This window comes from Moschus berezovskii, chromosome 13, assembly GCF_049115385.1.
Source record: "Moschus berezovskii isolate FMDL1 chromosome 13, NW_MosBer_1.0, whole genome shotgun sequence".
Classification (NCBI taxonomy): Eukaryota; Metazoa; Chordata; class Mammalia; order Artiodactyla; family Moschidae; genus Moschus; species Moschus berezovskii.
In genome coordinates this window covers 36463310-36490481 of record NC_142472.1, presented here as the reverse complement: position 1 = coordinate 36490481, position 27172 = coordinate 36463310, and the positions used below count along the sequence as shown (strand labels likewise).

Genomic DNA, 27172 nt, shown 5'->3' with positions numbered 1-27172 from the left:
ATATTCATTGGAAGGACTGATGTTGAAGCTGAAACTCCAATACTTTGGCCACCTGATGCAAAGAACTGACTCATTGGAAAAGACCCTGATGCTAAGAAAGATTGAAGGCAGGAGGAGAAGGGGACAACAGAGGATGAGATGGCTGGATGGCATCACCGACTAGATGGACATGAGTTCGAGCAAGCTCCGGGAGTTGGTGATGGACAGGGAGGCCTGGTGTGCTGCAGTCCATGGGGTCCCAAAAATTTGGACACAACTGAGCAACTGAACTGAACTGAATGTACTTTCATAAATGTTTCTAAAAATTATCTTTGTTGTCTCTGATTCAAAGAATTATCAGTGAACAAATTTTAAGTAGCAACAATCCAACGTATGCAGATTTTGCAAAGGACTCTAACCAAGGTCTTCTCTCTTATTACAAAGGTAAAACCCAATAAGCCAAGGAAACAGGCTGAAATGTATTTATTGGAAATGAACTAGACATTACATTAACCAAATGAAGATGTAACTGCATGAAGCATAATCGGTGCAACATTTAAAAGATCACAAAATAAAAAGAAAATTCATTTTCAAAAGAAATACTGTATCCAAGGCAAGCCCTGAACACCATAATACAACTGATAACATTGACTGTGAAGATCCAGAACGAAATTTAAACCGAACAACTGAAAGAAAAAGTTTCTTTTCCCAACTTGAAGGTTCCCTGGCTACCACCTGTGTATCATACACACCAGGTACTTTTCATCACCAGACAGTAACCAGATGATATTTATCATATTCCTCATAAGAAAATACCTCTCCTACAAATAGAGAAATTTGAGGGAAATCCAAGCAACAAAACAGTTGGTGGCCCCAACTGGTAAGATGAGCATTTTCTAGAATCTAGAAATTACATTAACTTTACTAGTAAGACTTCATTTTCTTCTGAGAAACTGCCTGGCTGAGAGGGCTTGCTGATTGTAACATTACATTTACTACACTACACTGAGTCACTACATTCCACTGAGTAACTGGGCGGTCAGCGGGTGGGAGGGGGTGTTCAGATGCTTTCCATTCATCAAATGCTTCTGAAACCTTTAGAGCTTTACTTTTCTCCTCTGTAATACACTGTAGCTTGTGTATAACAAACTCCCTTTGAAGAAAATTATCCCAGATAATCCATCTGTGATAATACAAGTACTGCAAAAAGCTGTGATGAAAAATATTGTTTGGAAAGGCAAAATTGCTGCATCCACTTTCTGAGGCGCTGTCATAGAATCATCTCTGAAATGGAGAAATTCCATGTATAAGTTAAAAAACTGCTTTCCTTCCATTCACCCAGTATGCATGAATGTCTTCTAATAATCTCTCTGCAGACTGAGAAACTCAGGAGTCCAAATGCAGAATTGTAGGTTTTAGAAAGGCTTTCTCCTTCCCTTCCCATGGCTTTCAAGTTTGTTTTAAACGTTCCACAGTTCTCATAAATGCTCATGTGGAAGGGGAGGATGATTACAACCTTATCAGACGTGTCAATTGACAAAAAAAAAAAGTATCTCAACACAGTATCTCATCTTTAGAAAACCAATCATAATTGCGTTTCCTTACCCTCCATTTAAGGTAGAGAGAACTAAGACAAGAGCTCCCACATTTTAGTGGGAAATGGCAAATCCTTGTCACCAACTATGGCACCAAGTATTTCATTCAGGAGAAATTTCAATAAAAAGGTAGAAAGTTAATCTAAACAATCTATGTATGCTCAGTCGCTCTATGTCCAACTCTGTGTGACCCCATGGACCGTGGTCTGCCAGGCTCCTCAGTCCATGGGATTTTCCAGGCAAGAATACTGGAGTGGGTTGCCATTTCCTACTCCAGGGCTAGACAATTTAGGTCCTAAATTAATTTTTAAGGACTGATACGTTTAGTTTAACAAAACGCTGGTCTCTAATTTACTAGAAAATTAGTAATGTTCTCTTTCACCTTGAGCTGGATGGGCAGACTCAGCCACTGTCTTGTTTCCTCCTTACATACAACTAAAGTAATGCCTGACCAGACTCAAAATGCTTGTAGATGCGACATGCTCATTGGCACAAAGCAGGCAGCAGGGGAATGCCCCTACTTTCCTGAAAAACTCAGAGGAGCTTTACTGGCAATCAGTCATTTTCCTCATATATATATATAATGTCAGTAGATTTTAAGACAGATGCACATAAAGTTAGAAAAATGTTTCCACCTCTCCACCACTGAGTGAAACATGCCATTCTTTGGAGAAAAAAATACATTCATTTTTTTCAAGTATATTTCAATATACAAAGATGTTCTAGCTTTGTTTCACTACAAACTGATGTCACATGTGTCCAAGGGGAACCTCACTTTAACTTCCCTTTGGTGTGGATTTCATGAAGTTTTGATTTCTTTTTTAAAAAAAATTGCCCTAAATATGCATCTACTTTTATCTGAAAGCATGAACTCTTTTATGTCCATTTTATATATATGTACATAGTCAACAAGGACAGCAAAAAACAGTCTACATATATACAATGGTTTAGAACTGGCATGCTCTGAGGAGAGCAAGGGCCACTGGTTCTGACTTGGGCTCACAACCAATTCAGTGATTGTCAGCTCTGGTGTCCAGCGCTAGGCCAGCAGCATGCAGACTCCTCCAGACTGCAGCATCCTTGAATGGTCACGTCCTGCTGAGATGGCAAGTCTTCCCTTACGGCTTGTTTCCTGTCTTGGCTTTGTTGTTAGGGTTGCAGTTTAAGTCTCTCAGCAGTGGTTCGCAGTTGGCTAAAATATCTGCAGGCAGCAGCTTCTGGATCTGCTCCACTGCCTTCTGATAAGCCGTCTTCTCCTGTTCCAGGGTCCGGATCAAAGACTTCATTTTGGTCTCTCTGGTTAAAAGATTTTCCAGGTTGGACTCCAAGGTCTGAATTTTAGCATGAGCTATCTGTTTGGGGCCAAAACAAAAACACAAAATCCGCCAAATCAAAATCTGAAGGTTTTGGTTCATCATCACAGCAGCAGTCAGAACTTACATATGTTAGCTAATCATATCATATTATTTAGTACAATAGTATAGGAAGCAAATACTCTGAAACTGTCCACGACGTGGTGATTTTTTATGGTTCTCAAAAATATAACTAGAGTTCTAACAAAATACATCTCATTTCACTGAATATACCAAAAATGCAATATTAAACCATCATCCCTCAGTAGTGAGGGTACTCACTCCACACACAGGTCTTCTCCTCGAGTGACTGGGATCTGACGGGGAAAATCAGGAGATTCCTGACACTGCCCTAAGGTATTAAAAGAGGTCTTTTTGCCCTCTGAGTGGAAATACAGGGTTTGCTCAACACATACATGGGGTCTTATCAGTTTTTACAGGTGTTGGATGTGCCCACATAACTTGGGAACCCAGAGCTGATGGCAACATTGAACTGTGAATGAAACAATTTGTAACCATTAATAAAAATCATTATAACATAAAGCAGGTGCAAACCCACTTTCCCTAAATAAAGAAATGTTCAGCTAATCATCACTGAAACATCCTCGTAATAAAGGACAATAGCCTGTTTATTTTTCTTTCTGAAAATAGACACTGTTGACCCTTTTTAAAAAATTTTTATTGGAGTATAGTTGCTTTACAATGTTATGTTAGTTTCTGCTGTAAAGTGAATCCGTTATACATATACATATATCCCCTCTTTTTTTAGATTTGCTTTCCATTCAGGTCACCACAGAACACTGAGTAGAGTTCCCTGTGCTATACAGTAGGTTCTCATTAGTTATCTATTTTGTACACAGTACCCGTAGTATATACATGTCAATCCCAATCTCCCAGTTCATCCCCCTCTCCCTTCTCCACCTTGGTATCCATCACACACACACACACAAAATCTACAAACAATAAATGCTGGAGGGCTTCCCTGGCAGCTAAGCTGGTAAAGAATCCACCTGCAATGCAGGAGACTCTGGTTCAATTCCTGGGTCTGGAAGATCCCCTGGAGAAGGGACAGGCTACCCACTGCAGTATTCTTGCCTAGAGAATTCCATGGACAGAGGAGTCTGGCAGGTTACAGTCCATGGGGTCACAGAGTCAGACACAACTGAGCAACTTTCACTTTCATATAATTAACACCTCAAACAAAGATATAATTTGGTAAATAAATGCTGGAGAGGATGTGGAGAAAATGGAACCCTCCCACTGTTGGTGGGAATGTAAACTGGTACAGGCACTAAGGAAAACAGTATACAGGTTCCTTAAAATACTGAAAAATAGAGCGTCCATATGATCCATCAATCCTACTCTTGGGCATATATCCATTGAAAACCATAATTCAAAAAGATACACACACCCCAATGTTCATTGCAGCACTATTCACAATAGCCAGAACATGGAAGCAACCTAGATGTCCATCAGCAGAGGAATAAAGACGATGTGGCACCTATATGCAATGCCATAAAAAGGAACTAAACAGTACCATTTGCAGAGATATGGATGGACCGCGAGACTGTCATACAGAGTGAAGTCAGTTCGAAAGAGAAAAAACAAGTATCACATAATATCGCTTATATGTGGAATGTAGAAAAATGGTATGGATGACTTTATTTGCAAATCTTATTTAAAAAATGATCTTTAGCAATGCACTAACACAACATTGTTGGCTTTGTTTTGAATAGGAAAAGGCATAAAATGTTCTATGGGCCACAGCTAATATAGATGAAATGAAGGAGGCCAGTGTTTCTTCTTGGGGAGCAATTACTCTAGGAACTCCTCATTTCTAAAATAGTACTTTCCCAGCTATCCTTCAGAGGAGTTACCACACATCAAAGCAGGGTTTCAGTGTTCCCTAGTTTGGAGACGTGCAGTGTTGACAAAGTGACATGTAAGCAGAAACCAAGGAGCCATTGGGTACTGAAGTTCTAACTCAGAATCTCTCTCCCCACACTCCCTACCCCCTACCCCTCTGCTCCCTGGAAGCTTTACTTTCTCATCGCCCCCTCCTCTGATCACACTGAAACCCCACTCCCTGAGGCTTGGATACACAGCACACTTCATATAGGTTACAAATGTGCAATATCACTAAATCACTTATCACATTTGTAAGAGTGCACTGATAAATAGTTTATATTCTGAAGTAACTATGAGAGAGTTCATCCTTAGGTAGGTTGATAAGGAGTCCAGGGCCCTTGAGGAAGAAGGGGTCCAAGGCCTTAGAGAAGGAGAAAGGGGTCTGAGGCTCTGAAGAAGGAGAAAAGGAAAAATGTTTTTTTCTACATTGTTTTGTCTTAGTCAATATAACAATGTATCTTGCTCAAGGACATGTTTCTCCTTAACAAGAACCTTCTGACTAATCTTGTTATTTTAAGATGTATATTATGGGAGTGGGTCTGGTAAGACCTTTCTTTCTATTGTTAGCTCCAATCCTGTTATCTTAAAGTGTAAATTGCAGAAGTGGGCCTGGTAAGAACTTTACAACCTTGAGACATTCTTTTAATTTACTGTAATAACCAATTGAAAAAGTATATAACTCCCTGGCTGAGACTAGTGAGGGGGGCACTCTCCATCCCCCTTCTGATGTCTATGTCAGAAGCTTTTTCTATCTCTTTTTCACTTTAATAAAACTCTGCTACACAAAAGTTCTTGAGCAATCAAGCCTGGGCCCTGGCTAAATCTTCTTTGGAAATCACCACATTAAGCTATCAACTGTAAATTCCTTCATGGCAAGGATTACATGTTACCTGTTTTCATTCAATTTTCTCCTTTCCATTTCTGTGAGTTTTAGTCTAGACAGGTCTCATCTTCCCCTATCAGATTTCTACAAATAATTGCTAGCTGGTCTCCCTACCTTCTCTCCCATTCTAATCTGTCCTCCTCAAGGTTTTTCCAGATTGATCCTCCTAAAGTATGGTTCAACAATTTTGAGAGATTTCTCTCTCAACATGATTAAAGCTGTGTTCTTCTTCTTGACCCTGAAAGTTATTTACAAATCTGCCTCCATCATGTTTACCCCACTTCTCCCCAATGTAAATCTTAAATGGATTTCAGCCATATCATCCGGCTTTCAACACTCCCCACTCCTCACTCATTCCTCCCACTAAGCCTCTAGAGTCCAGCTCAAGCCCTAAGACCCCCAGAGCTTTCCCAGTTCCCTTGAGTCAATCCTTCCCAACTTGAACTTAAACCAAACATGTGCAATACCCAGTAAGTTTCGAATCAGATTCTGCTCTGAACTGCCATTTAATTATTTTATGAGAGGAGATTTTCCTTCCAACTGATACTTAAATCAGCATGTGCATTTGTAGCCCCCAAGGCACTTGGACACAATCTGATACACAGGTAAACAGTCAGCAATGGCTCAACGTACACCACAGCTCTATCCTTCCTGGTATGGTTCTATGCAGGAGAGGAGGCACTCAAGAGCCTTTATAGTCAAATCGTTATCTCTTTACCTGTAATTTTTCTAGAAGGTCCATGTTTTGTCTTTTCAGTTGGCTGTTGGCCCTCTCCAGCTTCTCCATGGGCTCACTCTCCTCGCAAGCATAGGAAGATTCTTGGAGTTCATCCTGTAGCACGTGATACTCCACCTCATAAGCATGTAACTGTTTAGAAATATCCATCTCAAAAACCTGCAGTGAAAACAGGGGTCAGTCTGACCTTCAGGATGTACACAAAGATACATCTGTGTATCGAAGGTACATTTCCCAACATTTCTTAATGAGGAACAGCGTGACATACCAAACAAGGGGAATTGTAACAAATGTGACTGTCAAATAAGGACAAACAGATGATTTCTATACAATTGAAACATTCTCAGGAGGAGGCCAAACACTAGAGAAAGTTAAGGTCCAAAGATATTTTGCAACCAAAATATACATAATCTAGGAATGGTCTCCCAAAGTGTAGCCTAACAGATAAACATGAGTTACTGAGTAACTCTTATATAAGTTGGAGATCATTTTTGCTGGCTAATAAGCAAAACTGCATAGGGTATTTCTATAATAATATCAAAAGCCCTTCTAATTATTTGTCAATGAGGTAGAAAGGGCTTGTCCTAAATATTGTCATCCATTTTCTAATCCATGCAAGTCTCTTAGAATTCACTAACATATCCTACCAGAGAGAAAATCTTTAAAACTGCACACCCTGGAAACTATACATACATATGCAATCTCTCAGTCGTGTCCAACTCTGAGACACCATGGACTTCCAGGGGATCTTCCCAACCCACGGATCAAACCCACATCTCCTGCATTGGCAGGTGCATTCTGTAGCACTGAGCCACTTGGGAATTGTACAGCCACTGTACAGAGCTGTTTAATTGCAGCTGCCTCTGCTCTCCCATATTGTTACCCATTAGGAAGACAGTTTGCTTTGAAGTTAGAAGACAAGTAACTCCTCCTTAGTCTAAACTTGCAAGAGAAAGTGAGCTGCCATTTAAGCACTGGTATTCCCTGGTGGCTCAGAGGTTAACGCGTCTGCCTCCAATGCGGGAGACCCGGGTTCGATCCCTGGGTCGGGAAGATCCCCTGGAGAAGGAAACGGTAACCCACTCCAGTATTCTTGCCTGGAGAATCCCATGGACGGAGAAGCCTGGTAGGCTACAGTCCACGGGGTCGCAAAGAGTCGGACACGACTGAGCGACGGAACGGAACGATCCACACTAACACTGTTGGGAGAGAAGAAACCACAAAAAAATCTCACTGACTTACTTGCACTACTACTATTAGAGATACTCAAATCTTAGAAATGAAATGATATTTTGAGACAATATGGTTATTCTTTTTAAATAAGCATCTTTTTTTCCCCTACCCAGTGAGTATGAACACAGTGGATGACTATACAACCATTAAAAAATGAGAGCATGGATATATTTATTGGCATGCAAAAATGTCCATTACTCTACAAATATTTTAATAAAAAATCATTACACAACAGCATGTACAGTATAATTAGAGATTGTAAGAGGATGTTTAAGATGTTTTAAATCTCAAGCTATTGAGATTTGTAACTTTACTTTCTTCTTTGTGCTGTTCTGCATTATTTGCATTTTTACAGTAAATAAAACTCATCAAAGTCTCCTTTAATATTAACAGTTCATTTTTGTTCAATTGCTAAGTTGTATCCTACTCTTTGAAACCCCATGGACTGCAGTATGCTAGGTGCCGCTGTCCTTTACTGTCTCCCAGAGTTTGCTCAGATTCATGTCCATTGAGTTGGTGATGCTATTTAACCATCTCATCCTCTGCTGCCCCCTCCTCCTTTGGCTTTCAGTCTTTCCCAGCATCAGGGTCTTTTCCAGAGAGTCAGCTCTTCACATCAGCTGGCCAAAGTATTATTCCATAGTCAATCAATGCTAATGGTTAGAAAGTTATCTCTAATATCTACCAGCCTATAACTTCTATCAAATAACCATAGTAATAATCTCCAAAGCTAGGCAATTCCCTCATTAATCTTAGAAAAGAGAGGTGATCTAATTTCAAATCAGACCTCATCTCTCTCTAAAACCACAATCTCTGACTACTTGTCAGTTCCGAAAGATATTTCTAAAGAATTAGGAAATAAGTGAATATAAAAATAAAATTTATATTTTTCTATTTCCAGAGCAACTTAACAAATAAAAAGTATTTGCAGGTATTTACAGAATAATCTGCTTGTGGTTTCAATTCCACACATGTGATAGAAAGAAAGTTTTACATGTAATAAAATGAGTTCTTGTTATAGACTGAATGATACAAAATTCTTCAACTGAGTTGGTTACATTTACCCCTAAAAACAATGTTATTTCCATTCTGTAGAGAAAGAAGTTGAGACTCAGAGAGGTTGCCCTCACTTGCCCAAAGTCACACAGCTAGTAGATAGCTGAAAACTATCACAGTACTCTTGCCTAGAAAATCCCATGGATGGAAGAGCCTGGTGGGCTGCAGTCCATGGGGTTGCTAAGGGTTGGACACGACTAAGCGACTTCACTTTCACTTTTCACTTTCACACACTGGAGAAGGAAATGGCAACCCACTCCAGTGTTCTTGCCTAGAGAATCCCAGGGACGGGGGAGCCTGGTGAGCTTCCATCTATGGGGTCACACAGAGTCGGACACGACTGAAGTGACTTAGCAGCAGCAGCACAAGATCTCAGACTTCCTTTCTCTTACTCTAAACTCTTTTATCTGCTATCCCAAAGGCCTCTTGGAAAGTGGTAAATTTTATCAATACTCATAACGCATGACTGCTTTATTTACAAATCTGGTCTTAAGTATATTCATGTCATGAACAACAATACATAACTGGCACTTACCTGGTCCCTATGAAGAATCAGGGACTGGGTATATGATATGCTGATTATGCCCCATTTGCTACCATTCTCTGCCCTCATCCATTCTTGGTACCCTAGGAGGCAGACCCCTCTGACCTGCATTCCCCACACTTTCTTTCCTGCTGACTTCTGGTTCAGTTCAGTTCAGTTCAGTTGCTCAGTCATGTCTGACTCTTTGCGACCCCATAGACTGCAGCACACCAGGCCTCCCTGTCCATCACCAACTCCTGGAGTTTACTCAAACTCATGTCCATTGAGTCGGTGATGCTATCCAACCATTTCATCCTCTGTCATCCCCTTCTCCTCTTGCCTTCAATCTTTCCCAGCATCAGGGTCTTTTCCAGTGAGTCAGTTCTTCACATCAGGTGGGCAAAGTAATGTAGTTTCAGCATCAGTCCTTCCAATGAATATTCAGGACTGATTTCCTTTAGAATGGACTGGTTGGACCTCCTTGCAGTCCAAGGGACTCTCAAGAGTCTTCTCCAACACCACATTCAAAAGCATCAATTCATCGGTGCTCAGCTTTCTTTAGAGTCCAACTCTCACATCCATACATGACTACTGGAAAAACCATGGCTTTGACTAAACGGACCTTTGTTGGTAAAGTAATGTCTCTGCTTTATAATATTCTGTCTAGGTTGTTCATAGCTTTTCTTCCAAGGAGCAAGCATCTTTTAATTTCATGGCTGCAGTCACCAACTACAGTGATTCTGGAGTCCCCCAAAATAAAGTCTTTCACTGTTTCCACTGTTTCCCCATCTATTTGCCATGAAATGATGGGACCAGATGCCATGATCTTAGTTTTCTGAATATTGAGTTTTAAGCCAACTTTTTCACTCTCCTCTTTCACTTTCATCAAAAGGCTCTTTAGTTCTTCTTCGCTTTCTGCCATAAGGGTGGTGTCATCTGCATATCTGAGGTTATTGATATTTCTCCTGGCAATCTTGGTTCCAGCTTGTGCTTCATCTAGCCCAGTATTTCTCATGACTTCTGGTTGGGTATAGCCAATGGCAAAGGTCATCAGGAGATCAAAAGGGGCAGAAGAGGCTGGGAACTTCTTCCCTGCTCCCTCCCGGTCTTACTCACCAAGAGCACAGCAACCTCCGGAGAGCCTGCCTCCAGACTTCTGGCACTCACTGGGCCTGGCAGCACTATCATATCCTCCTTCTCCTGATGCAGTGCCAGGGATATGAATAGTTCCCTCTGTCACTGGTTCCTAAGCACCTGGACATCGTGTCTTGTTCCCTTAAACCTTGCCCGCACTCCTGTAAATGGTACCCTCCTTTGAGCTACTGGAGGCAGACTCTGTTTCCTGCAAGGGACCCTAACTAACAAAGCAAGTCTCATTTAAGCCTCACAAAACCTCTTGGGTCAGAACTGTTCCATTTTGGAGGTGAGAACACTAGGGTTCAGAAGGTTAGAATGATGTGTACAAGACAGACAACTAATGAAAGATCTGGAAGTCGATGGGGAATCCAAGACTGTCTAATTCCAGTCTTCACTCCTGTCATGTGTACTCCTTATATATTTTAAAACAGAATTGGTGGTTCAGATGGTAAAGAATCCGCCTGCCAATGCAGGAGACTCAGGTTCGATCCCTGTGCGGGGAGAAGGGAATGGCAACCCACTCCAGTATTCTTACCTGGGAAATCCCACAGATAGAGAAGGCTGGTGGGCTGCAGTCCATGGAGTCGTAAATAGTCGGACACAACTAAGTGACTAACACACACAACAATATTGCAAAGCTGAGTGAGTCTCAGCTTATTCATTTATTAGATCTTCCTAACTCTCAGTTCTATCTTCAGTCTTACCATTGATCTAAATTGAAAAACTCATGAATCATCACAGGCAAGGACAGCCACACAATGTCCCAAGGAGAAATTACACAATAGTTTCTTTTTTAAATCATTTTTCTTATTTTCTTATTGGAGGCTAATTACTTTACAATATTATATTGGTTGGTTTTGCCATGCATTGACATGAATCCGCCCCGGGTGTACATGTGTTCCCCTTCTTGAACCCCCCTCCCACCTCCCTCCTCCCCTTATCCTCCCTCTGGGTCATCCCCGTGCACCAGCCCCGAGTATCCTGTATCATGCGTCGAACCTGGACTGGTGATTCATTTCACATATGATAATATACATGTTTCAATGTCATTCTCCCAACACAATAGTTTCATTTCTAGATAAAATGTATCTGATCAAATTTTAAAATGGTCAAGCAAAACACATGTTTATGCTAAAACATTTAATAATTAGTAGAGAAACTTTATATAATCTTATACCTTATTATTACCATTTAAATCATACCTGGGTGATTATTTTTTCCATTTCAGATGAATTCATATCGGGGAGCGTGATTTTAAGGAATTCAACAATATTTTCAAAGTTTTCACATTCCATTATGAGTGTCTCTTGGTTGCTCAGCAGGCTTAGGGCAACCTTAAAAATAACTTCAGTTCCCTGAAGAAAAATAATATCTGAAAAAAAAAGATATATAATTTTCATGATCAAAATTATGCCTCTACTATTGTAAAAAGTGACCTCTGTGTGTTACTGAGGTTTTTTGCGTGGTTGTGTGTATGTGTGTATGTGGGTTGGTGTATGATGGTTGTTTTAATTACTGCAACAGAACCACAGAATATTTTGCAAAATAAAACTGGTCAAAGTAATGTAGATTTGAAATAAATAATAATATGACCAAAACAAATAAACAATTGTTTAACTATTCTTCTCACTTATTTAGGAACCTCAGATAAGGTCAGAGTAAAAAGAAAAAGATAAATTATATATTTGTTTGTCCACGCATTTATAATTTTTAGTGCAGCAGCAGCAGTTGCAAATTTAATGGAGACTGATATTTAGAGTTTCTTCATGAGGATGATACAAAAACAAATCAACATAATCAATAGCTTCAGTTCAGTTCAGTCGCTCAGTCGTGTCCGACTCTCCGCGACCCCATGAATCACAGCACGCTTAGGATTATTTAAACTCTCATTACCATAATAAAAAACTACAAGAACCAGTTAATGTGTAATTAAACCGGTACTAGAGAAAAAAAGAAGAAAAAAACTTTAAAAGAAAAATCAAAATCAGTGCATAACCTAAATCAGAAGAGAAAAAGAAAGACTACCCTAACTCTGAAAGTGAAAGTGAAGGTGCGCTGTCCTGTCCAACTCTTTGGGATGCCACGGACCTCTGTCCTTGGGATTTTCCCAGGCAAGAGTACTGGAGTGGGTTGCCGTGACCTTCTCCAGGGGATCTGCCTGACCCAGGGATCAAACCCAGGTCTCCTGCATTGCAGGCAAACGCTGTACGTCTGAGCCACCAGAGCCTCACCCTAACTCTGAACTTTGTTCCAAACAAATGCAAACACACAGTAGTTTTGAAAAGTACTAAATAGTTTTATATGAGCATTCCTCTCAATCCATGCCATTCTGTAGTCAGTAATAAACAAGAGGGGGTTGTTAAAAATGAGGGAACCATGAAACAATCACTTCAAACATGGTCATTCTTCTTGCTCTTACATCTTTCTCTTTGCTGACAGCCTCTGTTCTTCACTCAATTCTAAGAATGGAGTAGCTATTGTAGAGCTGACAACATCATTCATATTCTCTTAGCAAAAAACAGATGACTGGGGAGATACGTTTCCTGAATTCAAGCTTCCTAGGTTAAGTCAGAGAGAGATACCCTAAATATAATTTTAGATTAGATAAGCTATTTCCTGATAAGAAAGTATATAAATGAAAGGATTTATAGAAGACCTATAAATAGGAACCCAAGCTCCAAAGAAAACTTCCCTGGAGAAAAAGCGATCATGTACGCTCAATAAAAAAAATGGAAATTTGCTAAATATTTGATTCTGGGCATCCTCGTTTAACTCTTTTGCTGCACTTTATGTATAAATTGTATCAGCACTAATGTAGTGTCTAATTTTTAAAACCACAGCCCCCAGTAAGAATGACACAGTACACTGTAATCTGGTGTTATGTATACATATTGCATGTATTAATATATCTTCAGGCTTCTCTGGTGGCTCAGACTGTAAAGAATCTGGCCACAATGCAGGAGACCTGGGTTCAATCCCTGGGTTGGGAAGATCCCCTGGAGGAGGATATATCTTCAAATTTTAAGTTTCTCCAAATAACATTTTTTTCCCTATAACTGATATATTCTCCTTTATCCTATTTTAGTTCATTTTTTTTCAATCCTGGTAATGACCTACAATCAGGCCAATACTTACAATTTGACCAAAAGCCTCAGTTTAGCAAAAGCACAGTTATAAATACTGCCTACTTGCACTACGGGTATCAGATAGATGAGTGGAACATAAGAACTGAAAGCTTCTTCTGAGGTCATCAAGCTCTTAACATTAGAATAAACCTCCGGTAAAGAGTAGTTTTTTAAAAAGATGGCTTGCTTTTTAAATAATAGATTTAGACAAACCTAACTTAAGAGGTGTGATCGATTTAAAGCCTCATAAGGCAACAGAAGCTGTGTCACACTCTCTTTTTACTGCACTGCAGAGCAAAGCAGCAACTCAACAACTTGCCCTGGGTCCAACCAGCTGTGCACCCAGTGTTAGAGATGGGAACCACCTCTGTACTGGCAAGATAGGAGGGAACTTAAAGCAATAAAACAGGAATTCCAATTACCTTGTTAATAATAAAAAGTCACATTAACAAGTGCCATTAGAAACAACATTGAAAGAGGTGCTTCCATTAACCCAGTCAGAGAACATGTTGTTTCTCTGTGTTTTGAATCCAGGTTGAAGAGGACAATGGGGAAAGAAAAACAAAAGAGATAGGAAAGATGTGCATAAAAATCTGAAAAAATTATACAGTAGAAATCCTTTAGTTCATATTTTTAAAAAATTATACTGTGATTTTTTTTAGGTAAAAGTGAAAATAAGAATTCCATTATAGTTTACTCAAATACAGGAGCTCAACTCTTCTTCTTTCCCTTTGCATTTCAATTTAAGACCAATATGGTTTCAAATTACTCTCAGAATGGAGCCAGGCATATTTATTAAATTCCATTAGCAATTTGTGATTCTGTGACATGATGCTAGGTAAAACAATTGGAGCACCTTATGGTTAGAAGTATACCCCTTGGGATAAATAACACTGTTTCAATTGATCATTGGCATCTCTTACCAAATACTCTGGCTACAAATCCTAATGGAAATTGAGAGGCAAACAATGTAAGGAACCAGGGGGCAGCATAAAGACTGGGGCTGATTTCATTTTCTTCAAGATGATTGTAGAGATCTCTGTGATAATCATGAAGGAGCCTGGACAGCTGGTACATCTGAATCTAAAGTTAATTTGGAGAAGAAAAACAAAATGTTATCCATTTATCTGAGTGCACATAAAATAAATACTGTTTAATTTCATTACTCTAATATTTAATAACTAATTCATGTATATTAGAGAAACAAAAGCAATATCGTTTTATTATGTTAAAGTTGACAGATCCAAGTTCATTTAACTGAGATCATAAAGCAAGTCACTGTAAGTCCATCTGCGACCAGAGAGCACATTTCTCTATCACATGTGTTTTGCTATCACCATGTATACATGGGATGGTAATTATTCCTCCTGTAGGAAGGTATGCCTTTGGAATTTAATCAGAACTGTCCTGGCTCAGGACTCTCATGGAAGGTCCATTTTAATTTCAGACCAGTTCCAGAAAAGCTTCCATTCAAAAGAATCTACCACATCTAGTTCAGAAGCAAGAACTTGTCTCTCTTTGCTGGGTCCAGCAGTGGATTTACGACAGAACCCACCAGGAAACCTGCACTGCTAGGATACTGTCAGGCTTAGAAGGTTAAGGAGCCAGAAACCTGAGCTGTGATTTCTAATATCTAAGATATTCCAGCAGCATATTTTCTCTTGACAAAGGAGATTAAAGCAAAAAGTGCAGTCCGAATGTTTCTAGTACTGAAAGAAATTATTTCACTTAGCTACTGAGCTGATTACTCATATTTAAAAAAATATTACAAAGATAGCTTATAGTAACTTTTAAAGTCTTATATGTGCATAGTTAAAAGTAAAGCAGTAGCAAATAATAAACAAATCTATGATTTGTGCTTTAATTTAAATTTTTATCTACACAGTAACACATTGAGTCGGGAGTCCTTGATCAGTTATATCAGCTTAACTTTTTGGTGTGAAATACATTCAACATTTTCCTAAATCTAGCAGTAATTCTTTCTCTAGACACCATCAAAATATCATTCTTAAGTAGCATAAAAATGGCTTAAAATAACCAACTATATTATGAATTTAACTGTTTTTCAGAGCACAAAACTAAAAATCAAAGTACTATACATAAATATAGCAAATGTTTGATCTCTATCTGTGGAAACTAAGGTTCCACACAAGCTGTAAAAGGAAAGAATTAAAGAGCCACTGGAAGTCATAAATGTAAAATAAGAAGTTTATCAGCACTCAAGCAAAGAGGTTTAAAAAATGAGATTATAATCTCATTAAGTCATGTTGAGAAAACATCATATATTTATTTCCATTAGGCCACTTACAGTTCAGAAACTAGACATACTGGGCCCTAAGTATTGGTGTTGTTGGTAGTACAAAAATCAAAGACATCTAATCAGCAGAATAAAAAGAAAGCCTATCATCAAAAACATTCTGTCCTTGTTCATCCAATATCGTAACACAGAAGCAATATGTTTTTTTTTTAAGTAGAACCTTATTTTTTTTCCTACTGGGGATTAAGAACATTTCTTCCATCAAGGTATATTTACATTAAATTTATTTTCACAAATAAAATATAATTCAGTCTTCCTTCCAAGGAAACTTTCATAACAAGATGTCATTTGCTAACAATACATAATTTTTCAATTCTACCTTAGAGATAACATGAAAATCTTCCAATGGAAGAGACAGAACTGGAGGAAGGGAGATGCAGAGAGTGGGGGAGGAAAAGCAGAGATCAAATAAAGCATCTTCAGATAAAAAGATGCTTTACACTTAGCATAGAAACGGCAGACACAAATATGATGGGCTGTCCATAGTTAAAAGAGCCCTCAACCTCCTCATTTTACAGATAAGGTGAGTGCCTGCTGGAGAGAAGGAAAGATATACCCATTTGAATGCAGAGTTCCAAAGAATAGCAAGGAGAGATAAGAAAGCCTTCCTCAGTGATCAATGCAAAGAAATAGAAGAAAACACTACAATGGGAAAGACCAGAGATCTCAAGAAAATTAGAGATCCCAAGGGAACATTTCATGCAAAGATGGGCTCAATAAAGGACAGAAACGGTAGGGACCTAACAGAAGCAGAAGATATTAAGAAGAGGTGACAAGAATACACAGAAGAAATATACAAAAAAGATCTTCATGACCCAGATAATTACGATGGTGTGATCACTCACCTAGAGCCAGACATCCTGTAATGTCAGGTCAGGTGGGCCTTAGGAAACATCACTATGAACACAGCTAGTGGAGGTGATGGAATTCCAGTTGAGTTATTTCAAATCCTAAAAGATGATGTTGTGAAACTGCTGCCCTTAATATGCCAGCAAAACTGGAAAATGCAGCAGTGGCCACAGGACTGGAAAAGGTCAGTTTTCATTCCAATCCCAAAGAACAGCAATGCCAAAGAATGCTCAAACTACCACACAATTGCAGTCATCTCACATGCTAGCAAAGTGATGCTCAAAATTCTCCATGCCAGGCTTCAACAGTATGTGAACCGTGAACTTCCAGATGTTCAAGCAGAATTTAGAAAAGGCAGAGGAACCAGAGATTGAATTGCCAACATCCGCTGGATCACTGAAAAAACGAGAGAGTTTCAGAAAAACATCTACTTCTGCTCTATTGACTATGCCAAAGCCTTTGACTGTGTGGATCACAACAAACTGGAAAATTCTTCAAGAGATGGGAATACCACACCACTTGACCTGCCTCTTGAGAAATCTGTATGTAGGTCAAGAAGCAACAATTAGAACTGGACATGGAACAACAGACTGGTTCCAAATCAGGAAAGGAGTACGTCAAGGCTGTATATTGTCACTCTGCTTATTTAACTTCTATGCAGAGTACATCATGAGGAACGCTGGGCTGGATGAAGCACAAGCTGGAATCAAGATTGCCAGGAGAAATATCAACAACCTCAGATATGCAGATGACACCACCCTTATGGCAGAAAGTGAAGAGGAACTCAAAAGCCTCTTGATGAAAGTGAAAGAGGAGAGTGAAAAAGTTGACTTAAAACTCAACATTCAGAAAACTAAGATCATGGCATCTGGTCCCATCACTTCATGGGAAATAGATGGGGAAACAGCAGAAACAGCGTCAGACTTTATTTTGGGGGGCTCTAAAATCACTGCAGATGGTAATTGCAACCATGAAATTAAAAGTTGCTTTCTCCTTGGAAGAAAAGTTACGACCAACTTAGCATATTAAAAAGCAGAGACATTCCTTTGCCAACAAAGGTCCATCTAGTCAAAGTTTTGGTTTTTCCAGTAGTCATGTATGGATGTGAGAGTTGGACTATAAAGAAAACTGAACGCCAAAGAATTGATGCTTTTGAACTGTGGTGCTGGAGAACATTCTTGAGAGTACCTTGGACTGCAAGGAGATCCAACCAGTCCATCCTAAAGGAGATCAGTCCTGAATATTCATTGGAAGGATTGATGCTGAAGCTGAAACTCCAAAACTTTGGCCACCTAATGCAAGGAACTGACTCACTGGAAAAGACCCTGATGCTGGGAATGATTGAAGGCGGGAGGAAAAGGGGACAACAAAGAATGAGATGTTTGGACAGTATCACCGACTCAACGGACATGAGTTCAAGTAAGCTCCAGGAGTTGGTGATGGACAGGAAAGCCTGGTGTACTGCAGTCCATGGGGTTGTAAAGAGTCAGACATGACTGAGCAACTGAACTGAACTGAACTGCTGTGCCGAAGCTCACACCATGCAGGTAATCAGAAATCCTATCAAGTGATCCTAAGCTTGTTGCCACTTCCAGTTCTGAACATCATATTGATTGAAAAAGAAACTTTCTGTTCTAGAAAGTAGAAAAGTGTTGTATCTCACTTTATAGATCAAAAGGCTCTATTTTCCAGTTAAGAGTCCCAGTCTCATGGCCTCTAAGAACACTGTCCCCAAAGATTCTTAAACATCTTCATTTTCATAACTATGGACAGGTAATATTTCTTGGTAATTGCAGGTCATATTAAATCAACATATAAATCCAGTGTATATGAAGTTTTATAATGTCAAATTCATGAGGAATTTCTTCAAATTGGAAAAAGGCTGCATTTTTAAAGTGATATCTGTATCCACCCTTTTAATTTATGAATCAATACCATGTGACTCCTTTCTTTGAAATTTTAATGGTAGATTCCAAACCTTTACTTCGGAAAATCAAATCTACTGAATTCTTACAAGGGTACCAAATACTTCCTATACAATATGGCATAGTAAACTGTTTAGAAATAAAGTAAAAAACAAAACCTTCCATAGTCATTACTATTTCACTTGCAGAATGTTTATAGACCTATGAATAGTCATCAACTGGGAATCAACTGTCAGATGGTAAAGAATCCACCTGCAATGCGGGAAACCTGAGTTCGATCCCTGGGTTGGGAAGGTCCCCTGGAAAAGGGAAAGGCTACCAACTCCAGTATCCTGGCCTGGAGAATTCCATGGACTGGGTAAGTCCATGGGGTCTCAAAGTTGGACACAACTGAGAGATGTTCACTTTCATGAATCACTGTATTTTATTCCTCTACCCTGAAATCAGGATTTCTGTACACCCTTCATAAGAACCCACAGCTGAAACCCAGCATTGAGAGAAAAGCTCTATCTCCCTGCCAAAAATTTCATCTTAAAGAATAAAAAAAAAAAATCTTATTCCATCTTAAATAATAAAAAATGGAGCACTCCCTTTCCACTCGTCCTCTCAAGAAAATGCCACTTACTATAACATTCATAAAGTGAAAATAAAGCATCATTTTGCCCAAGGACTGGTAAGACTGAAATACTACATGCAAAAACTGATCACTGGGAACCAGGAAAAAGTATATTTTAAAAGCACTTTAAAATATTTTAGTTCTTATATAAAGCATAATATCATGACGAACTTGGCATCATGTCTACCTCATTTCACGGGAGGAGAACCCTGACACTTTTTTCTCTCTAAAGCCTTCCTTTATATTTTTATGTCTGAAAGCTTTAAATTGCAAGGTTGTTTAAGATATCGTATCTACAGTGAAAATTTGTACTTTTTGTTAGAAAACAGCATGTTAAGGAAAGTGAAGTTTAAACTAGAGAGGAGAAACGTATAAACAGAAAGTTTGAAATGTAACAATGGCAGTGAATACACTACTTAACTGAAAAATATTAATGTTCTTCTTCAGAACATAAGAGAAGCAGACTGAAAAAGCACCATGTTTTCACTGACCATGTTTTCCTCTATAAAGTCCTGTCTACTATTAAGATAAGGTGGGGGGAGACAGAAAGTTTGAGAAGAAACACTATAGATATTTGCCACAGATGCACTCAAAGTAAAAGAATAAGGCATTATAATTTTAGATTTTAAATAAAATATCTATGATTCTTTTCAACTGGTAAGGTGAGGGAAAGTGCATAAAGATGATACTTTCTCCAGGCAACTGGTAGACTTAGGAAATAGGGACTTGACAACACACTCGAATGGTTTATTTATCTGCTTTAACCATGGAAAAGTTATTCTGCCTATGAGTGTCATACACTTACAGGTTTAGCAGAATCACAAATCCCACACTAAAACCATGAACTAAAACATGCCTCTGCATTTATCCAAGTTCCGAGACAAAGGACCCAAATCTCTTTAAATCTTCACTGTAAATCAGAAGAGGGCTCCGCTAAGATTTTTACCTGTTTCTTGTGAAGACCCACCACTCACCTGCAGCGACATCATGTCAGGTCGGTACTGCTTGCGGAAGCCCAGGTCATACATGAGGAATTTCAGCATTTCAAAGGCTTGCTCTTCACTCATGTGCAGAAGCAAGACTCCAGCCACAAAGCTGATCCCCTGACAGTAACCCACTTCTTTGTCCAGTAATGAGTAGGCTTTCAAGAGATTAAAGAGTGACAGCTGCCCTGCCCCAAGCTGTGCTGAAAAGTAAGGATGAGTAGGAAATGTTCTCCCTGCAGAAGAAAAAAGAAAAATATTTTTGAGATGCCCTGATGCTTTGGAGTTCAGAGTGAAACTGCAATGAAGCAATTTCAAGGAATAAATCAACACTCTTTTCCAATACTGAATACCGCCTGGAGTACCTACCCCTCTAACTGAGTCTTTCTCCCGCTAGAGAGTCCCAAGTTCTACCTGCCAGACCATCACCCCATCTCCATGTATATGATAGAGGAGCAAATAACTGATGCTAATAAGCACTTATTTTTAGGGGAAAAAAAGTTCATAAACAAATCAAAGACATATTCAGAAAAGATCTTAGGGAATAGAATATAAAACTTATTCTGATTGTAAATCAAGGCTAATTCTAAGTTCACATAGAAACCACCCACTAACTGAAATCAAACCAGTCAATCCTAAAGAAAATCAATCCTGAATATTCACTGGAAGGACTGAAGTGGAAGCTCCAGTACTTTAGCCAGCTGATGCAAAGTGCTGACTCATTTGAAAAGACCCTGATGCTGGGAAAGATTGAAGGCAAAAGGAGAAGGGGAAGACTGAGGATGAGATGATTTGATAGCATCCCCGACTTAATGGACATGAATTTGAGCAAACTCCGGGAGATACTGGAAGACAGAGGACTCTGGTGTGCCACAGTCTACGGGGTCACAAAAAATAGAACACAACTTAGTGACTGAACAACAACTGAAATCGGAATTCTATAGACGGTATCATATAATTTAAGAAGAAATCTTAGTAGTCCATAGCAGATTCCTTTCTGCTTTTTTAATCTTATGACAGAGGAGGGACTTTTTGGGGTTGTTTTCTTTTATAGTCAGTCTATCATTCAGGAAATACCCCAGGTTTTGTTTGTTTTTTTCAAGTATTCTTGGCTTTCTATTTCTTAAACTACCTCCAGCCATTAGTCGGACACGACTGAGTGACTGAACTGAACTGAACTGATCCATGAGCCATGCAGACCTCTTTTCTTTTCAGTATAACCCAAGAAGGTCAAGGATAGTGAAGGGCCAAGCTGATTTAAAATAAATTCCCCTCTAAAATTCACTTCTGTGTACAAAATTGCCATAGAGATACTTCAGCAAGCAAGTTAGTCCTGGATCACTAAAAAGACCCCTAAAGCTGTATACGGTGGTTTGGGACTTTCCTTGTATCATGAAAATGAAGGGAGTGTTAGCTTCCTTGTGCAACGATTACTCATGACAGTTAGAACTTGTAAGAAGGCCAGATTTTTTAATGTTTTCCACCAGATTTGCTTAAAAGTGATTCACCCCCACACACACCCAGGAACTGATAAGATAATTTCTGCAGAGCAAATAAAGGGGAGGATATGAGAAAATAACAAGAATGTGCTGAGGAAACACAGATGACTATGAGCAAAGTCAAATAAGCAATTTTTAAAATTATCATTTTACTTTTTCACTTAAAATGCTTGCTACAGAAAACTATAAATATACTGTCCATAGAAGACATTAATTCTGGTTCCATTTTTTTCTGACCAGGCTTTTATTTCCCCTGTTAACATGATCTCATCATCTCCTTATCTTTCAGGATATCTTGACTAGCTCTAAATTCGACATCCCAATTTCTAGACTCATTATCCATTTCCGGTCACAGAACCACACATCTGCGGGGATTCACAGTGATTGACTGGTTCATTGTCCTCATTTAAGAGAGAGGATTGAAACTCAGAAGCAAAGTAATTTGCCTAAAACTACTGTTCAGTGGTAGCATCAGGACAAAACAGAAGTTTTCAGCTTCTCAGTAAAATTCTCCTTTTCAATTCTACTGGGCTCAAAAAATATTAACTTAATTGGCCTTTTCCCAACAGAAGTTGTTTGTCATCCAAAGGAGCAGAGGTCAGTTTTGCCCTGTGATTTCTATATAACCTGAAATGAAGTGACCTCTCAGTGTAAAGTAATCCCTTGTTTTCCCATATGGGCTGAAATAACATATCTGGCCACCTTAAATAAATCAACTTTTAGGGATATATATAATTCAAATGTCAATGTCAATTTAATTCAGTAAGTTACATATTTTTAAATAATAGACTATAACATTAATTTAGAGAAAAATTAGAGACAACATAATTTTTTTAATTATTACACCATTTTTACTTTCCATAAGTTATTTGAAACTCAGCTTTTAAACAGGTGACTTTATAATGCTGCCATAAGTGTTGGAAATTCACAGAACAGTAGGACAGCTAATTCTTATTTCATCCTCCAAAGACGTATTCATGATTTTCCACAACCTAACCACATACTGTATTGCTTTTTAAAGGTTTATTCAAAAGCTTGTTTTCAGCAATATGTCCAGGAATGCTTAGTAGACTTTGTTAAATTTTCTGGTGCCCCTTTAAACCTGCTCTAGCCTATTTCAAGACCAGTGCTGACTGAAATAATAATTGTCTATCCCAAAGAAAAGTCAGTTGTTAAAAAAACAAGAACTGAAAGCACCTGAGAACATGACCTTTACAACGATTCAAATACAGGATGACTCTTTTCAGAGTACAAGTCTGAGGATAAAGACTTCACTTCACACGCAGGCATTTAGGGTCTCTTCAACCAGACATAAGGCAAAGAACAAAGTCAGCAACTCTGCAGACCAACAGATCATCTTTATCAACACCAAAAACCAAATTAAAAAAAAAAACTCAACAAAAGGACCTATTGTTTACTTTCATAAATTAGAATCAATACAGCAGACATACCTAAATCCACAAGGATAGCATGCTGCTGAGCCGTGAGCTGTTTTAAAAGCTCTTTATAGGATATGTCGGGAGGTTGTTGTTTATTAGGCAATCTGTGTCTCAGACGATATTGCAAAGCTAGGAACTGCCAGATTTCTCCTCGTCGACTTTTGGGAACACCTGCAATCAAAGAGATAAGAAAGCAAGGCCTTGAAGACTGGAATGACATTGCTAAATCACAACTGATTAACTATAATGCTTCAAATAGGCAACCATACAACTACATACACACAACCATACATGCACATGTCCTGTGAGCCACGCCACAATCACACAGTGTGCAAGCATATTTTGATGAGTTTAATCTGCTTGTCTTACAAAAGAAAACCCTTAAACAATGAGGCAAATAATGGCAGTATTAACAAGAACACCAGCCACTACTGATTGAGAACCTCATTCAACAAGTATTGAGGAGGTGTAGCTTTTGAGCATTGCAATTACAGAAACTGCACCGCAACTTCACAGGTGCTCAGAAAACAACTTAATGAGACAGGTAATTACTACTATCTATGGCCACCACACGGAGAAGGCAATGGCACCCCACTCCAGTACTCTTGCCTGGAAAATCCCATGGATGGAGGAGTCTGGTGGGCTGCAGTCCATGGGGTCGCTAAGAGTCGGACACGACTGAGCGACTTCACTTTCACTTTTCACTTTCCACTTTCACACATTGGAGAAGGAAATGGCAACCCACTCCAGTGTTCTTGCCTGGAGAATCCCAGGGACGGGGGAGCCTGGTGGGCTTCCGTCTATGGGGTCACACAGAGTCGGACACGACTGAAGTGACTTAGCAGCATGGCCACCACACGGAGAAGGCAATGGCACCCCACTCCAGTACTCTTGCCTGGAAAATCCCATGGATGGAGGAGTCTGGTGGGCTGCAGTCCATAGGGTCGCTAAGAGTCGGACACGACTGAGCGACTTCACTTTCACTTTTCACTTTTATGCATTGGAGAAGGAAATGGCAACCCACTCCAGTGTTCTTGTCTGGAGAATCCCAGGGACAGGGGAGCCTGGTTGGCTGCCGTCTATGGGGTCGCACAGAGTCGGACACGACTGAAGTGACGCAGCAGCAGCAGATGGCCACCTCATGCGACGAGTGGACTCACTGAAAAAGACTCTGATGCTGGGAGGGATTGGGGGCGGGAGGAGAAGGGGATGACAGAGAATGAGATGGCTGGATGTCATCACCAACTCGATGGAGGTGAGTTTGAGTGAACTCCAGGAGTTGGTGATGGACGGGGAGGCCTGGTGTGCTGTGATTTATGGGGTCGCAAAGAGTCGGACACGACTGAGCGACTGAACTGAACTGATACTTTACAGCAGAGAAAGCAATGGCACCCCACTCCAGTACTCTTGCCTGGAAAATCCCATGGATGGAGGAGCCTGGTAGGCTGCAGTCCATGGGGTTGCTAAGAATCAGGCATGACTGAGTGACTTCACATTCACTTTTCACTTTCATGCACTGGAGAAGGAAATGGCAACCTATTCTAGTGTTCTTGCCTGGAGAATCCCAGGGACAGAGGAGCCTAGTGGGCTGCCGTCTATGGGGTCGCACAGAGTCGGACACGACTGCAACGACTTAGCAGCAGCAGCAGCATACTTTACAGATGGCAAAGCTGAGGCAGAAAGAGGCTAAGTCACCTCCCAGGTTCTCATAGCTAGTGCAGTTGAGAATTCAAACTCTAGTTTCAGAGGCCAAATTCTAAAATACTGAAATGTATGACTGCTTATTTTCACCTTTTATTTGGTTTGAAGCTAGTAACAAATGCTAATATTCATACTCTGATTTCTAAATATCTGTCATTAAAAAGTAACTTTGTAAAAGAGAATTAAATAGCATTTTTACGGTCCACAAAAAAATTAAATAAAAATGGTAAATATAATACAAAGGGAGTGCTCCAGAACATCACTCAGCCTTTGAGAAGAAAGTAGCTAAGCTATATAATGCTTCATTCATGTATAATGAAATAGTAACTCCAGTGTGCTTGAAAACCAAAAACAAGCAATTCAAAGTATTTTAAAACTATGTTTTTTATGCTAAGGCACATGAAGTAAAGCATTGGGAGGGACATAATTCAATTCTCTGCAGGAAAGGTAAATTTTATTTCATTGCTTTCGGTCCAAAAAAGACTAGATATGGGATAGGTTCCTGAGTTCCAGCTGGGTAGAGGAGGGTTTAATGGCACTAATCTTTTTGGAATGCAGTGTCACAGTCTGTAGAAGCTGAAAGTATTCTTGTCCAAAAACTGCACCCCAGGCTCCTGAATATGAATTATAAGGTCCTCCACAGAGTATGCCTTGAAACTACCATTTTTAGTTCCATTACCTCCCATTCCCTGCCATATTAAGTATACACTAAGTATTCACATACTCAAGAAGCTTATGGTTATTTTCAGACCTCCAGTTTCTTGTTTCTACTGTTACCTTTATGGAATTCCAAGCTCCTCCAGTTGATCGCCTAGTATATCTCTATTTGTCTTTTAGGAATGAGCCTGTATGCCATTCTTCGGCAGAAACTCTCCCTAACATCTTGAGGAGTAAGACTCCCTTCTCACATACTATGTGACTCAGACTGTCACATTAGCATATTGGATTAGAGTTAGTGCTATACTGTATGTCTGTCTAGTTTCCTCACTTAGACGGTGAACTCCCTGAGAATAATCAGCATATTTTCATCTCTGAATGATGAAATCCAAGAATATACCTTGCAACTTATATATTTGTTGAATGAATGAATGATCTTACATAAAAAGTCATTTTTAGAGGGTAACTTTCATTAGGCCATTAAACAGATCACTGTTAAGGAGAGGGCTGTTATGTTAACCATCCAATAACAATTTCAAAAAGGTAATTCACTTCATTTATTTATTTTTGGCTGTGTTGGGTCTTCATTGCTGCATGCAGGCTTTCTCTAGCTGCAGCGAGAAAACAGTTCTCATTGTGGCTACTACTCTTGCTGCAGAGCACTGGCTCTATAGCATGGGCTCAGTTGTTTTGGTGTATGGGCTTGGTCGCCCCACAGAATGTAAAATCTTCCCAGACTAGGGAACAAATCTGTGCTTCTGTACTGGCAGGCAGACTCTTAACCACTGGACCACCAAAGAAGTCTGGTAATTCACCTTAGTTAAATATTTATTGAGCATGTAACATATAGCAAAGAACAGAGCATGGCACTGAAGAAACTTCATCATTGAGAGTTGAATAAATCCATTCTCAGGAAAATTAATCTCATTCATTCATTCATTTAGTAAATAACGTGTAAGATGCTGTCTTAGGCGCTAGGAGTGTGGGGGGGCAGGTGAGAAAACGTTTAACAGATAAACACGTAGATACAAAATGATAAACAATGATAAGCACAATTAAAGGGAAAAAATTATAAGAAAGAATAACAAAGCAAAACTAATTTACTTTGGGCTGGGGCGGGGGCACTCTGAGCAAATGGTATTTAAACTGAGAGCTGAGGGAGAACAGGATTCTCCAGGCTTGGAGTATAGGCAGCAGTCCCTTTGGCAAGGAGAATATATGGAGGTCTCGAGAGGAGCAGACAAACGGGGCACAAAGGAGGAGTTAGAAGAAGATGTGATGGAAAGAAAGGGAGCTGGGAAAAGGGGAGAAGGTAGAGAGGCCAGAAGAGGGAGGGAAGGGAAGCTGGAGCATCTAATCAAGAAAGAGCCGGTGAGATTTCCCTGGTGGTCCAAGGTTAAGAATCCACCTGCCAATGCAAGAGATGTGGGTTGGATCCCTGGTCTTGGAAGACCCCACATGCTGAGAGGTAACTAAGTCCATGTGCCACAAGTACTGATGCCCAGTACCCTAAAGCCCATGTTCTGCAACAGGAAGCCGTGACAATGAGAAACCCATGCGCTACAATTAGGGAATAGTCCCTGCTCACCACAACTAGAGAAAGCCTGTGCACAGCAATGAAGACCCAGCACAACCAAAAATAAATAAATAAGAATTATT

General features: G+C 39.6%; 1 protein-coding gene across 4 annotated transcripts in view; it reads right to left on the bottom strand.

The window, feature by feature from the left end:
• Positions 1-445: 445 nt before the first annotated feature.
• TBC1D4 (TBC1 domain family member 4) overlaps positions 446-27172 on the bottom strand; it is a 234269-nt gene continuing 207542 nt past the window's right edge. For all 4 annotated transcript variants that reach the window (XM_055426465.2, XM_055426466.2, XM_055426468.2 and 1 more), the window contains 6 exons: positions 23168-23326; positions 20209-20453; positions 14451-14610; positions 11605-11774; positions 6436-6612; positions 446-2926 (listed from right to left, as the gene is read on the bottom strand). In XM_055426465.2, the coding sequence (XP_055282440.2) occupies positions 2693-2926; positions 6436-6612; positions 11605-11774; positions 14451-14610; positions 20209-20453; positions 23168-23326 (1145 nt within the window). In that variant the 3' untranslated portion in view covers positions 446-2692. The remainder of the gene's footprint in view (positions 2927-6435; positions 6613-11604; positions 11775-14450; positions 14611-20208; positions 20454-23167; positions 23327-27172) is intronic.